This window comes from Mustela lutreola, chromosome 6 (assembly GCF_030435805.1).
Source record: "Mustela lutreola isolate mMusLut2 chromosome 6, mMusLut2.pri, whole genome shotgun sequence".
NCBI classification, from domain to species: Eukaryota; Metazoa; Chordata; class Mammalia; order Carnivora; family Mustelidae; genus Mustela; species Mustela lutreola.
In genome coordinates this window covers 5813382-5830874 of record NC_081295.1, presented here as the reverse complement: position 1 = coordinate 5830874, position 17493 = coordinate 5813382, and the positions used below count along the sequence as shown (strand labels likewise).

The 17493-nt window shown below is 38.1% G+C and overlaps 1 protein-coding gene across 6 annotated transcripts in view; it reads right to left on the bottom strand.

Moving 5' to 3' along the window:
* PRKN (parkin RBR E3 ubiquitin protein ligase) overlaps positions 1–17493 on the bottom strand; it is a 1292545-nt gene that overhangs the window by 1186705 nt on the left and 88347 nt on the right. For 5 of the 6 annotated variants that reach the window (XM_059176589.1, XM_059176592.1, XM_059176595.1 and 2 more), the window contains exon 2: positions 4179–4235. The exons of the other annotated variant lie outside the window; for it this stretch is intronic. In XM_059176589.1, the coding sequence (XP_059032572.1) occupies positions 4179–4235 (57 nt within the window). The remainder of the gene's footprint in view (positions 1–4178; positions 4236–17493) is intronic. 6 annotated transcript variants of the gene reach the window in all.

Sequence of the window (17493 nt, the reverse complement as noted above, 5' to 3'; positions counted from 1 at the left end):
TAACCTTTTCTGCATCGCAGTCCCTTGTCTTTCCGCTCTAAGTGTTGGGATTTCATATGCAATTTAACTTGAGGAGAAAAACGAGCCTACACTTCTACCAGTTGGCCCAATAAATTTTTAATTAGGTAACCATATTTTTAATTTCCTGGAAATTTCTTGCTCTCTGCTTCTTTTTCGTAACAGCCTGTTACAGATAGAACATCCTCTCAAATTCTGCTAAGGGTACTAATTAGACTTCTTTTTAAAGTCTCCTGTACTCCCTAGAAGAAGACTTAAATCTTCTGGTATCGGCTACTCTTTTTGTTCATCTAAATATAGTTTTTCCTTAAATATCAAATGATCCTTGATTGTCAGCTTATTTTTCTAAATGAAAAATGATGCCAGTGGGTATCCACAGTCTTTCACGTACGCGGTGAAATACATTATCCCAAAAGGCCTCTCCCTAGACTGAAACGGATGTCAACAGTCAGAATGTTCTGCAGAACAGCAAGTAGGCGTGGTGGTAACCCCCACAATGTTTTATGAATTTCACTACTGAACACATTTTCTACTTTTTCTCTAACGTTCAATGTGAGGTTTCATTGTGGGAAAAAAAAAATCCACAATCTGCTTCATTATTTTAATGTTCCCTTAGGAGAAAAGAGAATTAGGCTAGTGTGTTTCATCTGTTGATTCCAACCAACTCTCAACAATTACTTTCACCCTTGACCTCTTTTTAGGTTCTTGTTTATTAGCTTCCTTGCGTCATAAAATGCCTGATGCTAACAACAGAATTATTTTCGATGGAATGTGTTTTGAGAATGCTACATGTAAAAAATGATATATTTATAATAATTAAAGATTCTAATACAGACATTTTATAGGAAAACCTTGACTTTTCTCTAAAATTCAAAAGAATATATACATTATGACAGTTTTCAAAGGACTTCTGAAATCAGCAATTATGTAGATGAATGGCTTATTATATGCAAACATTGCTGCACTTAACATTCTAGAACTGAAAGTTCATTTAAGTTTTCTGACACTGAATATTTCTTTTTTATGTTTCTAAACTTATGAAAGCAACACAAGCCCAAAAGAAAAGCAGTATATTAAAATAAAATAAGGTTCTCTTCCAGTGGCAACAGAGATAAATCATTTCCCAAGGAGAGTTCATCAAGGCTAGAGACTGGCAGAAAAATAGTAGCCCTCACCTTCAAAGATCAAGCTAATCTTAAAACACTCCCTATCTCCTGTTTGGCTTTGATGTATTAATATGCTCATTTGTCTTAAATCTCAAGGCTGGTGTCCAACAGGTTATGGTTACCAAAAGAACTGTCTTGTGTAAAAATATTTATTTAGTAAGACTCACTTTGTTTGTATTTTAAAATAGTAACTTAAAAAATTTTGGCAGAAGAACCCAATTTTTAAACAAAAACTTACAGAAGCCACAAAACATACATCAGTGAAATAAAGTGGAGTTAAGTTTTGCATACAGAGGTTGAGGGCGGAAAACCCTCCTAACAGCTTCAAGGCCTGGAGACAGAGCAAAGATACCTTTTCCTCAAAAGAGACTGAAATTCAAACTTATCTTACATGAAGGGGAACAAGGGTGATGACTTTATATTGATATAAATAGGCTCTCATACATATTCCCTGAAAACAATTAAATAAAATACTTCACCAACGCATTAACTGAACATCTCTATAAGCAAATGGTGCAAGGAACACGGAGAGCTACGTAAGACATACAAGGCACAGTCCCTAACCTCCAGGGGTTCAAATATGAGTCATGGAGGAAGCTGAAGCCATTCCGTGTGGTGCTTAATTCCAAAGCAGACCAATGTAGGTTGGAGTATTTCAGCAGATTAACTGTGGAGGGAGAGGGAAAGATGTTCCTTAACCGTATCTTCAAAGATCACCAACATTCATGCAAACCGGAGAAGGAAGACAAGCAACACGGCAGTGGAAAATAGACTTTAGAGAAGACATGTGCAAATGTGCTGATGAGAGGGCATCTACGTAATGAAGTGGAAAATGGGGTAGGGGCACCTGGGTGGCTCAGTTGGTTAAGCAACTGCCCTTGGTTCAGGTCATGGTTCCAGAGTCCTGGGATCGAGTCCCGCATCGGCTCCCAACTCCATGGGCAGTCTGCTTCTCCTTCTGACCTTCTCTGCTCTCATGCTCTCTCTCTCTCTCTCTCAAATAAATAAATAAAATCTTTAAAAAAAAAAAAAAGAAAGAAAGAAAGAAAAGAAAATGGGTATATCCAAGTTTGAAGGGAGATATACTATAATAGCTAAGGGTGGGAAACAGAATTAGTGTTTAAACCATTTGCTGCCACTTCCTGCTCTGCCTGTGCCTCTGGGAGAATGACGTGTCCCTTCTTCACTCGGGCCAGGCTTGCTGGACTTGCTCTGGTGATGCAATAGGAAGGGATGGTCATGACCTCCCTTCCCAGTGCATGAGCTGGACATGGTCCAGACAGGACCAGTTCCATCAGCCTCTATCCCAGAGTGGAGACAGCATGAGCCATGACATTGCCAACCCCCGGTGAATGTGTACCTGAGCAAGGAAGAGAGCCACAGCCGGGAAGCCACAGGGTCTGTTACTACTGCGGGACAGACCATGCTGAGAAAACAGGTTCGAATCAGATTAAGGATGATGTCAAAGAGAAGAATTTGTGTCAGGCAGAGTGAATATCTAGTGTAGGTTTATAAAGAGTTTTCATTTCCAAGCACATACTGTCACTCAGGGCTTTCCACCGGAGCACGGCTGACGCTGGGCTCCATTCTGACTAGTCTTAATTGCACATGGCGGCATGGCAGCCAATACCCAAGTCCACCCTTCTAGAAACGAAAGATGAGAAGAAACATGTCTTCTTTTCAGTCTTTATTCAAATGTGCCTTTCTTGGTGAGGCCTGATGGCCTCTTTTAAAATTTTAACCCAGGCCTATCCTCACCTGTCATACTCTGTGTCTCCTTCCCTGACTGTCTTATTCCCCATAGCTCTTCATCACCATTTTTGTCTATAAATATATAAATATATATTATATATAAAATGTATATCATATAGTAAATATATAAATTATATATGCATGTTTTATATCATTTAAATAAATATTTATATTTATAAATATATGTACATATTTATAAAACTTAAAATTAGTCAACATTTCACAGTATCTTTCTAAAAAATTATAATCTCTGTATCCCCAGAAAGAAGGCAAGTAATAATTCCCTTTTTCACAGACAGAAGAAGGAGGAATGAAAAATCACTGGGAAGTTTATCCCAGTTACTCTGTTAATATCAGTATCAGAATTCAGAAAGATCTTGACCTATACTGGCTTGATATATCTTGACTAATGGATGACTCATTTTCAGCTAAGTAGGTGTTAGGAAAAGTCCCATTCCTACTCATGCTGCCAAAGAAAGTAAGTATTACTTGTGACAAAAGTTAGAATGCAGAACTTGTTTTGTTTTGCTGCCCCCCTGCCATAAAAAGGTTAGCAGTGGTGAAATCATTGCTAAGTGAGATAATTCTGTTTTTTTTTTTTTATAATTAACCTGCTTTTTTTATGCTGGCTAGGAAATTTACCATTTTCATGGGGTTTTTTGGTTGCTGTTTCTTTTCTTATTTTGTTTATTTTTTAATGGCAAAACAAATGTAATGTTTTAAACAAAACAACTTTTAATGTTCTGTTAGAACGCTATCATTTGAAATGTAGAGACTCATGATACTATGTTTGCAAATTGCAAGACTTCTCACAGAACATGATTTTTTTGTTTCCAAAAAACCTTTCCCCCTCAAAGTAAGACACTGTGCCTTTGAGAACAAATCTCAAGCTAATCATGAAGAAAGAACTCTTGCTTATAAATTTCTGCTCTTATTACTTCACAGATGAAAGAAATCTAAACTAGAACATTCTATAGATATTCTAAAAATTAATTGAGCATGGGATGATTAAAATATAGTACTTTTGCCTGTCTTTAACTGCCTTATATTTTATAAAACATTTATTTTTATTTAAATAAAACATTTAAAACAACTTACCATTCACATTTTTTACAAGTAAAAAATGCTCAAATATCTGGTAATTACCAATACTCTTAAAGACTTTATTTATTTTAGAGAGAGAGAGAAAGAGAGTGAGAAATGGGCAGGAGGAGGGACCAGGAGAAAGAATGTGGAGCATACTCGCACTGAGTGAGGGGTCCAATGGGTGATGCTCTTCCAGGACGGTGAGATCATGACCTGAATAGAAATCAAGAGTCAGAAGCTCAACCAAATGAGCCGCCCAATTACCAAGACTTTCAAATGGCCCATGTCCTAGGGGGGATTCAACATTAGAATAAATAAGACAAAGTCTCTGCTCTATGGAACTCACAGTATCTACAGATACTAAAACACACATACATAATTACATTACCTCAAACTGACTCAGGAGAAGCTTATAGAGATGTTATATGAGAAGCTCAAGAGGGTCGTAACTATGTCTCAAAGATGAAAGAAAATTCTGAGGAAGTGCCATCTGAACTCTATCTTGAAGGATGTTTAGAGGCAGGTTCTTCCTTAGAAAGAGCCTAGTGTACACAATGGCACCAAAGTAAAAAACAAAACAAACAAACATAGAAACAAACATATTCAGAAAAGAAAATACCAAGTATTCAATAAATTGTTAAGTTTTAACAGATTATTTAGACAAATAATTACTATCAACTAAATGTCATAGAAAATCATTTTGGTAGAATACTGTCTGCGATTGTGAAGAGCTTTATACCACAGGCTACGTATTTTGAAGCTTATCTTACAGGTAGTACAAAACCATCAGTGGTTCTCAAGCAGAGAAGTGGTGTGGTCAAGTTACTCGTCTCTATTTAAATAAAGTCACTGGGGTTGAAAGGATGGGAGGCTGGTGACTGAGAAGAGTTACTACGCAACTGTAATCACTGGGGTGAATGAGGCAGCGTGAATGGAGATGAACAGACGGACCTAAGAGAATTATCTCCATTCACAACTGTGGGGTGACACGTACCAGCAGAAAGAGGAGAATCAGCATTTCCAGGAATTAAGAACATATGGAACTGCTGGGGCAACTTAACTTGTAGATGGCTGACAGGCAGTGAAGATGACCAGTGGGCAGCTTCAAGTAATGGAGTGAGGCTAGAAAAGGCATCAGAGTCACCTCGGGGAAGGTGGCAGTTGAAGTCAGCTCAGGGATAGCCGCACCAAACAAAACAGAGGAAATCAAGGAGCCTGGAAAGGCAGCATCAGAGATAGAGGGCAAGTCAACACAATCAAACTTCAGAAATCAAGGACAACATTTTCAGGGAGTAGGAAATAATGCCCTAAGGCCAAAAGAGTCAAATATATGGGACTACAAAAGTCCTTAGATATAGCAATGAGGAACTCATTAGGAAGGAAAATTGGAGAATAGAGCAGAACTCAAGATTATCATGAAATCGGAAAGAGAGCGAGGGAAGGCCGAGAAATAAACATCATTCCTTGTGAAAGTTTTGGTGAGGAAGAGAAAAAGAAAAGAAAGACATGCACCTGTGAGCAAAGTAGAGTTCAAAGTTTAGACAGAGGGATTGCACAGAGCACAGGGAAGGAGAGACTGCAGAGAGATACAGCGGAGGCATCACAGAGAGAAACTACAATTGTGAGGCACAATAATACAGAAATAACCTTGGACATGAAGGAGGGAGACCATCTTTTTTTAAGCATTCAGTGTGTGCCAGATGCTTTGCTTTACATTTTCATGTACATTTCCTTAATTAATTAGCCAAACACTACCTATGCTTACAGGGTATTTATAGTCACTAAATGATGGAACAGAGAGGTTTATTAAAGACAGAATATCTCAGGAGTAATCCTGTCTCTGTGAAATAGGAGATAAGGTCACCTGTTTCAACAGCATGAGGAATCAGGTCGTAGAAGTGGTAGCACCCCCGTACCACATGGATAACAAAACATTAGTCTGGAATGATTTAATATTTTTCAAGCACTAGTTCAACAATTAGCATACACTGAAAATAAGATCCAATGGATGCTTTAATGAACAATGGCCTTTTGTTTTGCAAAGAAGACAGGAATAGGAGCGCCTGGGTGGCTCAGTGGGTTAAAGCCTCTGCCTTCAGCTCAGGTCATGATCTCAGGGTCCTGGGATCAAGCCCCAAATAGGGCTCTCTGCTCAGCGGGGAGCCTGCTTCCCTCTCTCTCTCTCTGCCTGCCTCTCTGCCGACTTGTGATTTCTGTCTGTAAATAAATAAATAAAATCTTTAAAAAAAAAAAAAAGAAGAAGAAGACAGGAATATGGGTCAAACTGATGTTACCTACATCAATCCTCTCTAACGTTTAATCTTAAATCAATAGAGGCATTTCTATCAGGCAACTGTGCTAAAATAATGTCTATGCACGATTTCACAAGCATTTTACTATGTGAAAGCTCCATGCTGGGAATCACTATCAAATGACTAATTTAAAACTAATTATTTCAGCATCAATCTGGATAATGATCCATAATGAATGGGAAAAGAATCGTCTGATATTTCAAGGCTTTTCCTACTGCTGCAAATCAGATACATATAAGAAAACACTTTAAGTCTTTTATTTATAGATTAAAACATGGTCTAAAGAAACCTCACAGTGTTGACATATTTACAAATTATATTTCAGTTGATCACAGAATAAATAAAAATTTTCACACTGAGTCAGTTAAGGAAAGCTAAAATTTATATTTTTTTTATTCTGGTGTGAAAAAATAACTAATACATAATGCTTGACCATATGGTCTTGTAGTCCTTTTGCTAATTACCTACAAATCACTGCATAGGTCTCACAGCTTCTTCGTATTAATAACTGTACTATCTTCCCAAAGATTTATTCCTCTTTTCATATCTTTTTGTTTTAACCACCATCAAAGAACATTCATATTTCTAATAGCATTTATTGCACAGGAATGAATATATAACCCAAAACACACACACACACACACACACACACACACACACGAAGCATGCCTTACATTTAAATTACTGCTAATTATTTGATAAAAGCTTCAGCAAACTAAAATATTGCAATAGTTTTATTTTAGTCAACATTTTAAAATCTTTCATTAAAGTCTGACAGCATGGAGCACGAAATGTGGCAAACAGGCATTAAGATGTTGTAATAACAGTTTCTGATATAGAAAGCAATTAGCTCTTTTAAAAAATGATCTATTTTATATAAGCTACATCTAATTTGGGACATCTGCTTCAAACAATGTTAGAGACAAATTTAAATTTTGTCATATAATAAATCTAGAATAATTATTAATTTTTAAAGTGCAAGCAGTTGGATAGCATGAGCGAGAAAAGGATATGAAATTAAAATTAAAACTGGGGGCGCCTGGGTGGCTCAGTGGGTTAAAGCCTCTGCCTTCAGCTCGGGTCGTGATCCCAGGGTCCTGGGATCGAGCCCCGCGTCGGGCTCTCTGCTCTGCGGGGAGCCTGCTTCCTCCTCTCTCTCTGTCTGCCTCTCTGCCTACTTGTGATCTCTGTCAAATAAATAAATAAAATCTTTAAAAAAAAAAAAATAAAATAAAATAAAATAAAATAAAATAAAATTAAAACTGAAGCATTTAAATCCTAATAAAACCCTTGCTCCTTATCCTTCATCAGAAAATTTTATATGTTCTATCCTTTTTCCAACTGGATATACTATCCAGCCCTAAAGTAAATTCCTGTGAGGCGGGCATTATGATTGATTTGTAATATGCATCAACCAACTGCAAATGACTTACAGGAGGAGGTGCTAAAAGTATTTGTTGAAATACAAGGTCCATGACCTCTCAACTCTAAGAAGCGTCTTACTCTTACAGGGAACATACTGATTTGTTATCATGTTGGTCTTCTAGTAATAGTGTATAAAAAGCAGGACACTTGGGTAGCTCAGTTGGTTAAGTGTCTGCCTTTGGTTCAGGTCATGACCCCAGGGTCCTGGGATCGAGTCCCACCCTGGGCTCCAGGCTCAGCGGGGAGCCTGCTTCCCCCTCTGCCTGCCACTTCCCCTGCTTGTGATCCTTCTCTTTCCAACCAATAAATAAATAATTTTTTAAAAAGCCAAAAAAGTATGTGGAATGTATCAAATAATCTGTTGACATCTTAAAGGCCCTTTTAACAAACAAATGTAAATTCTTCTCTAAGCTTTACACTGTCGTGCCAAGCTAACAGGTTTTCTTCTTATTAATACTGCACAGATCTTCAGGAAAGTTAACATCCATTACTTTGATTTCCCTGGCTGCCTAAACTGCTAATGGAACTTAGTAATTAAAGTTCTTTTAAAACAATCCCAAATCTGAGCCTCTTCCTATTCCGCCTGATTAGGAGCCGCCATTCACATTAGCATTAGTCCTTAACAGTGTAATAATACACACTTGATGTGACAGAGGCAATCATTATCTACAGATTCTTTCAATCTAGGAAGAACTTCAATCTGGGAAGAACATGTAAAGGGGAACTAGGATATTTCTATTCCTAATAACTGATTCCACCAGGAATCTTATATGAAGCCTCACATTCGGAGCGAAGATCTCTTTACTTACAACATTCTCAGTCTCTTCATAGTAAAGGGCCCTGAACTCAGCCAGCATTTTAAAAGGCCACTTTGTCCCATTTCCTCCTCTTCACCAAAAATTGCAAAGTTTTGCAATGTCTCAGATAGGTAGTCAGAAGCAGGTGCCCAAACTGATGACCAGTATCCAGAAGAAAAAAGAAAACAAACAAACAAACAAACAAAAAACAAAAAAACCACTTCCTAATCAGAATTGCTAACTTGTAAAGCAAAAAATCAATAAGAAGCAAAATGAGTCTGAAAAAGAAATGATAAAAGAAAACAATTTTACAGAACCACTTGGTCCCAATTTAAAAGGACTCTGATCGAACTGACCAGCATAACTAGGAAATTAGAGTTATTGGTCCTAATGTCCTTCTGGTAAAATTCTCATCTTTTCCCCAAAGGTTCATTCAAATACAAGAGGCCATAAGACCTCTCAGCCACCAAGTGATGGTCTGATGAACCTGTTACAGAATCTGAGGGACACAGTGCTCTTCTGTTTACAATGCTTCCAGAGAAAAATAAGGCTTTTAGAGGCAGTCCTCTGTTTCAGGCTTCAGTGAGATGTCAGGCCAGCGGAGGAATGATGTTCCATTGTAGTCCCTACAAAGCTGTAACTCAGATGTACTAAGTAGGCCATATATTTAATGTCAAAATCAAATTGCAACTATCAACAATCACTTACAGATAGACAAATGACTGTCTTTATTACTTCTGTTATAGTCCAGCTTTCCTAACAAGAAGCTGCAGTATTAACCCTGTGGTCTGCTTGCGAGTTCCTTGTAAGAAGGATGCTTTAAGAATTGATTTTGTGTAACTGGAGTAAAAAAGAGAAATATGTAGACAAGACAGAAGCAAAACTGTAATGAGAGGCAAACAATACCCAAGACAAAAATCTAGTTTGTCATTAAAGATAGCATGGTAAAAATAAACTAGTCTCATAAAATTGTTGGTCTAGTCTAATATAATATAAATAATCAGGCTAACTTTTCCATAATACATAATGTAACAAATATAATAAAATATATTTTATAAAAAATATCTATACATTTTATAAGCCTCTTCTTTCTGGAAACATGAAACTGAAATCCGAAGGATCTGACAGGTACCATTCCACATGAGAAGGATTTTTTTTGTTTAGAATATTAAAGTGTTGACTTTCAATACTTTGTCACAGTTAATTTATACTTTATGTATATATGAATCTTCAATGTATCTTTAATACCCCCCTCTTAGTATTCACTGCTATTCCTCCCAACACCTGTACAGCCCAGGTGAGCAATACTATTTCATGGTATAAAATCATCAGGCCGAACTGTTAAGTAAATTTACGTACTTAGTCCTTGGGTAAGGAGCAATTACAACTCCTAAGATGCCAGTTTCTAGAAAAATTCAATTATGGATAATAATGTCAGATTGACAAAACTTCATACTTCTGGCTGATTTTTTTACTTGGGAAATCACATGAATTCGTACAGCCCTGGAAGGTGTGGACTGCCTCAGTTTTGTACCCACTCCCTAAATGTAGGTGTCCAAGAAGCCGCATCACTGGCCACGCCAGCCTGATCTCTGCCCCCTTGGATCCTGATGTACGGGGAATGACAGAAGGTGTGCAGGAGGGAAGCGGATGGCTTGTGCCACGATGAACTAATGAGAAAAACAGATAGAAAACTCCTTTCCCTGACTGCCCCAAATGTCCTCGGTATGAGTGGCAGGTAAACAGTGTTTAACTACACATCGATACTTCTAAGAAATCAGGAATGGAAAAGCTAGACAGTCCCAGAGAAAACCGAGTGCATGAAGAAACCACCACACGGCACAGAGGCAAGAGAACTTACGGGCATTTACAGAAGGACTCCAGTGATGATTACGATTTTATGTTTTGTTTTGTTTTTTTTTAAGATTTATTTATTTATTTATTTGACAGATCACAAGTAGGCAGAGAGGCAGGGAGAGAGAGAGAGGAGGAGGAGGAGGAGGAAGCAGGCTGCCTGCTGAGCAGAGAGCCCGATATGGGGCTTGATCCCAAGACTCTGGGATCATGACCTGAGCTGAAGGCAGAGGCTTAACCCACTGAGCCACCCAGGTGCCCCAAGATATTATGTTTTATTCAGCTTTTATCACCAGCAAAGGATGACATACCCAGGGTGATGGACGAATCTTTATTTTTTTAAATAAACGCTCCAATTTTCTCATCTGTAATATTGAGGTTTTACGTTCTTTTCAACCCCTATAATTCTATAATTTCATTTAAAAAAAAAAAAAAACCTCAAACTCTTCCCTAAACTACTAAAAATACAGTAAGTTTGATCCTTCATTTTGCATAAATCAAAGAACAAAGCATCTTTTGTACTTTACCTTGATTTTTCTCCCTTTCGAGCAAGCCAGCCCTGGGTGCTCACAGAAGGCGAGTCTCACACACAGCGGTTAGAGAACAGCCTCACACATATTATTTGTATGTGGGAAAAGGGCACAGATATGGGTCTTGAGAACGGTAATCAATTGCATTGCAAGCCACGTATTCAATTTTCAAATTAAGTCCTTAGGTCCCCCCTCACCCCTCCCTCTCCTCCTCTCCCGCTCCTCAGGCTTTCCTTCCTTCCTTTTTTTTCTCTCTCAGTGTTTGAAAAGAAAAATTAAAAGTCATGAAAATCAAGGCAGTACAACAAAAGGCCTGAATTCTAGCGTAACGTCATCAACATGATCCTCAGAGGCACATACTGAAAACTCTGCTTGACTCTGCATGTTTGTTACTGATGTCCTTTTTACCCACATTTTAACTATTCTAAGAGTGGAGCTTTGTAACATTACCTTACCTTATTATTAAAGATTTCTTATTTTATCTAAATAATACTCTTAATTCTCATCACTCTTCTAAGCCACTGTGTATTTCCTAATTTGCTTGACATTCAGATTTTTCAACTGTCATTATGATTTAAGAGTTTGCTGATTCTGAAAGGTAATCATATAAAAAAATTGTTCCAAGGAAAACAATTTTGTGATGCTTAAAAGTATCTGATGATTCCACTAATTATTTTACACAGGCAAATCTGCTACTGAGCACATGTGAATACCTCAATCACATGGCTAATTTCAGGTTTGGAGATTAGGAACCTGGTCTATTTTGTATGGTGCAGCTAGCTGAAATCTGAGAAATATGACCCATTCTTTCTAGTACTACCAATCTCATTCTTTGTGTTTATTCAGTTAGTAGCAGTACTAGCTGCAAAGTAAAACAGTACCGGGCAGGTTTGGAGAAAAAGCTGCCTCCCAGACTGAAACAACCAGTTACAAAGCGTTCTGGGTATAAGGCATCCCATAAGAATTAAAATGGTTCTTTCTTCTTCAGTGCTAGTACTGAAATTATAATAAAATTATATAATTAAAATTATTTGACACTTGCAAATCTCACTAACAACAATGTATAACAACATAATTCACACAAAAAAGTTAATGCTAAATTGCTCTAATTTTAAAATACTTGTCATTCAATTTCAGATAATACTTTTTTTTAACTATAGAAACAAATTGCTAGGAAAAATATAACTGAGTTACATAATTTTATTATATAAGCCTGACACGAAATACTCAGCATAAATACACAGGAAGAGCACCATGTCTGGCGAAACGTGAAGTTACAGACCCATTCACACCTACTGTGGACCAACGCAGGAAACAAGGGAATCAGCAAGGTGTAGATTAACCTTATTTTAACAACGAGGAAATATGGCCAAAGAGGCTAAAGAAATCACTAAACACGGTGCACACTGTTAAAGGCCCCGTAAAGGACTGTTCCAGGGAAGTCTCGTGCAAACCCTAGTTGCCCATGAAGCTACTCAAGAGCGTTACAGAATCCTTGCTGCTGTTTTCCCGACTGTAACATCACCAACCCAGACAGTGCCAGGTGTCGACAGTGACACAGAATGGATATACTGTAAAACAAATGAGGAAAGAACCCAGGAAGAAGGGAAATACTGTTAGGGATATCCATGGTGGGACTGAGACGCCAGGGGGTCAGACTTGCAAACACACCCACACTCAGGCACACACACTCCTACAGACAGCCGAGTATTCCTGAAGATTCCAAACAAGCCCGAGGGATGAGAGCCCCCTGGAAGAACTCCTGAGCAAAGCTGACCAGAGTGGGAGCTGACTCAAAGGCATTCGATCACAACGGGACCAGCTCTTGGACTTGAACCTTCACTTTGCCTTAACTGGAGTCCCACAGGAACTCCTTCAATCCAGACAGAATTTAAAGAATGAAAGAATGTCTGGATTAAAATAAAAATTTGCTAAAATTTTTACCTTGGGGTAATTTGTTAGGTTAATGAGGAACTTGTTTTTCACCATTTCGTTTCAGAGCTTCTTCAAAAGCCCCTAACTTAAGCCACTTCTTCCCAAATTTACTTCATTAATATTGATTTTCATTCATTCATTGCTAATTAGGGTTGAATCATTACAGAAATACAGTATTTTTTTTTTTTTCTGAACAAAAACTACGGTTCTTCAATCCAATGGATGGCTGGACTGAAATGCCTGAAGAGAGGCCCTGTCTCAAGTCTGAGTCCAACAAGATGATCAGGGTACATGGTATTTCAGATTCCTTCATACTTTCCTCCATGATTAGGCTTAAAAGGAAAAGACATACTGAACTGTGAAGTTCCTTCTCAACTTCTGGTTTGTCCTAACAAATACTGTATCCCCCTCTGTAAAGAGTCCATACTAGTCTTTTCCGTTGTGCCGACTGTAAAGCGAAGACACTACGGCCCGCACACCGGCGTTGCTCCTCTCCACCTCTTTGAAGGCATAGAATGAAGGATGCTAAGCCTTCCAAGCAGCTCCCCTAGAAGTAGTTAATACAGAACAAGCAGAGACAGTCTAGGGCAAAGAATGTTTCAGAACAACTGACCGCGAAATTCTTTACATTAAGAAATCAGAAAAGAAGACATGCTGTTTCTGCCCATATTACCGCTATACAGTTGACGTGAAATCAGCTATGAGCAAAAACGGGTGGATGACTATACTTCTGACTTTGTCTCCCTGATGAGAGAAGCCTACAATCATGATACGAGAACACAAAGGCTTTGCCAGAGAATCTAAACCCGAACGCTCCCGCTTCTTTCCGCCATCCTCTTCCTGTCCGTCCGTCCACCACTTTTCCCAGGTCTGGAGCAGTGGCTGCCGTCCCAGTTTCCCTCTTGTCGAGTCATCTTCCTGGTATCAGCTGACTCTCTGAATTTGTAGGTCTGTCATTCTTCCAGTGAAAACCTTTCACTGTGCCACAGACACCACAACTGCTATGCACCCCACCCTGCATATACTTCATTTCACACCTCTCTGATTCTGGTCACTGCGCAAGGTCAAGTTTGACAGCCTTCCTCTAGGACTTGCTGCTGCACACCGCTACAAACATTCTTACACAAACAAAGCTCTATTGGGATTTGGTTTTCTCCCCTCACCTCTTGCTTGTCCCTGACCCTTCATTCCTTAGGAGTTGGCATCTGGGCCAATGGTACCATCATTCTCTCCCAGCTGCTTAAGCCTGGTAAAGTACAACTTTCAAAAAAGGTAAAATCCTGACTTGTGTGTAAATGCAAAACACACATGTGTCAAAGATTTTATATACACAGAAATTAATGAGGAGACCAGTAAGATGTTGAAACCAGTTAAAATGAAAATTTGAAGAGCTATGTGTTTAAAGGCACGTTTAAAAAGTAGTGTTAGGGCAAGATTGCTGGATTAGACACTCAATGGGTTAATGTCCAATAGGCCAGTATACCATAATTTTTAAATCATCTTTTCTACCAGGCAGAAATCATCAGTATTTTCCTACCACAAAGTTATACAATAGCCTGGAAAATGGGTTAGCGAGTCTTCACTGAATTGAAGGGACATCCAGTGATCTCCACACATATCTATGTTTCAGAATTATTTTTTTGCTAATATTCGCACCTTTTGATAATGATATAATTCACACACATTGTTTTTCAAACAAAAAAGGCTAACCTCATTAGGTCTAGCCTAATTACTCACAGAAACGCAATGTAAAAAGGATCCTAATCAAATATACAAACCTTCTTGAGTTTGTGCTGCAAATATGTGGGCTTACAGTCCTGAGCAGCTGTAAATGACTAAGAATTTACTTCTGCCTGGACTTATCGTTGAGAGTCTTAACATGAGATTTGTAAAACCTCACTTGCTTTATCATGGGTCTAGAAGACCAAGCCCAAGACACTCTGTCCTGCAGATTTCACTCTCGGTACCTATAAATTTGGCCTAATTCCTCTCTTCTTAGGGTTCCAAAATGTTCTCAGGTCTCTGACCTGGCAGGAGACCATCAGCGAGGCTGGTGCCCTGTAAGGCAAGGTTCTTGGGAGAACTCTGCAGGCACTGAGCCCACATTAAATAGTCTTGTATACAGGCTTCCAAGAAATTATTTGCTCTCTAATAGTACATAAGCTCTTCATACCTAATTAAATGACGATCACTCTCAAATGTGGTACTGGTTGCACAATTGATTTTTCCCATTTATATTCTAGTAAAACAAAAGAAGCAAGATTCTTATTGACTCTATCCAAATAACTATATTGCCAAGTAAAATAAATGAATCTCAGTAAAGTAGCTGTTTCTGAATTCTAAAGGATGAGTGAGAATCAGATAACATTAAAAATGTTCCATTTCAGTTTACCATACTAAAGTCTATGAAACAGAGACTCAGGGATAACTCGAGAATAAGAAAAGGATTCCTCACAGAACCATAAAGAACAGAAAAGTCAAATAGTACCAACAATATCCAAACAAGTAACCACAATTAAATTTCCCTTATCATTTCATTTGGGCCTTAGTAATTAAGTGTGTGCCCCACTGATACTGCTTTCATTAAGCAGATCTGCGGCTGGGCTGCCTCAGCCCCGGCACAGGCTGAAAGCTGTCTGTCCCCTTGGAGGCAGGTCCTCAAGCCTATTCAGTCAAGTGGTAATAGTTCAGACACTGGTACAGTCCTGTGCACAGGTTCCAAAGATGGTCTTTGCTGAATTCTAGCCTGTAGCTCATGGCAGACTTGTCATGCAAGCAATGCAGAGAAGAACCCTGTCCACTAATGAGACTCGTGGGGACTCCTCGATGGCTCAGTTGGTTATGCAGAGGCCCTCGGCTCAGGTCATGATCCCAGGGTCCTGGGATCAAGTCCTGCCTGGGGCTACCTGAGGCTTCTCCCTCTGCCTGCCGCTCCCTCTGCTTGTATACTCTCTCTCTCTCTCTCTCTGACAAATAAATAATAAATAAAATCTTTTAAAAAATGAGACTCATAATTGTGGTTAATTGATTACAGTAACCAATAATATCCCAATGGCTAAGAGTAAAATTCTCTCTTGGGATACAACGAACAACTATTTCATAAGGATTTCCCATAGAGTAAACATACAGTAAGGACAGCAGAAGCACTTAGTTTGTGTGTGTAATCCAAAAAATATGTCTACAAATAATTAACATTTGGCTTACCCAAACTTAACCTTAACCATCCTTTCAGACTGGATAACTTCAACCAGAGAGCTCTCAAAATACTTTGAGCTAATTCAGAAACATGGAACCCATGGAATAAACCTAATTATTTCTCGATTGATATTACTTGTAAATTAAAAGAAGAATCTTTGCGATTTTCCAGAGTTCTTCAGGAAAAAACAAAGATAGCTTTAGGCATGAAAGACATTCTGATTTTTTATTCCCTAAACTTATAATCAAATCCGAGGAAGGCAAAATCCAGAGTTACAAGTGATCTGCTGACTTAAGACAGGATCGCAGCAGCACGGGAGCCCTGGTCTCCTACTGAATCGACGTGGCACAAAGAAGACACAAGTGTACGGGAACCGCAGTTCTTCACCAGGAGGGAATGACAGTCGCTGATTTTGTCTACTTGCATGTGTTTGTTTTATCTTGTTTTTGTAAGTAATCAATGACATGATAACGTCAACACAAAGCTGAGAAAATCATTCAGCTAACTGAATCTCTAATACTTAGGCACATTACTCAGCAGGTAAAAAATAACCTGTTACCACTCTTGGTGAACTCTGACACCAATTTATCATTTTAACGGAGTGAGTCATTTTCTAGTTTTGTGTTAGTATGATGTTTGGCAGTAGAGATTTCAGGAGTAACTTTTATTTCCTTAAATTCTCCTGAGAACAATGCTATCAAAACTAAGCAAACTTTACTAAAGATTTAATACATTTCATTATGTCTTATCAGACTCAGGTAGTTATAAAACAAGGCAAATAAAATATATTGCCCTCAAACACTCCGCCACTCACTATGTATACTCTCTCTCACCATTCTCTTCCTATATTGGAACTAATACTTCACTTTAGGACAAAACTAGTCTCATTTTTTTTTTCTTTTCAAAATCAAAAGCACTTCCTCTGTCACTCCTGCTCCTAGCGATAACATTAGTTATGACTTTAGCAAATGTAGTAACTCCTACATGGTAGAGAAAACTGAGAGACAGATAATTGAGAACTGTCAGTCATTTGCATGCAGCTGTCATTTTAGCAGGCCAGCTAAGTCCTTAAATACACATTATACCTTTTTCTCTAGCCATATTCATACCTCTTTTATCTTCCTAAAATGGCAAAAAAAAGAACATATTCACTGATGCAATCCATTAAAAGAAGAGTCAAAAGTACAGAAAATTCAAAATATGCTTTGCATTAAATTTAATATTCCATCTTGCTTACAAATTATTCAGGTATCCAAAATATTACTTATTAATTAACTCAATTTAATATTAATGCAAGTTTTGAAGTTGCCTTAGGCCTTGAAATCATGTTTAAGCTGATACTCTATAAAACATAATTACTGTTATGAAATCACTGAATACAACTGATTAAATACATTTGAAAATATTTCATAATCTCAAACA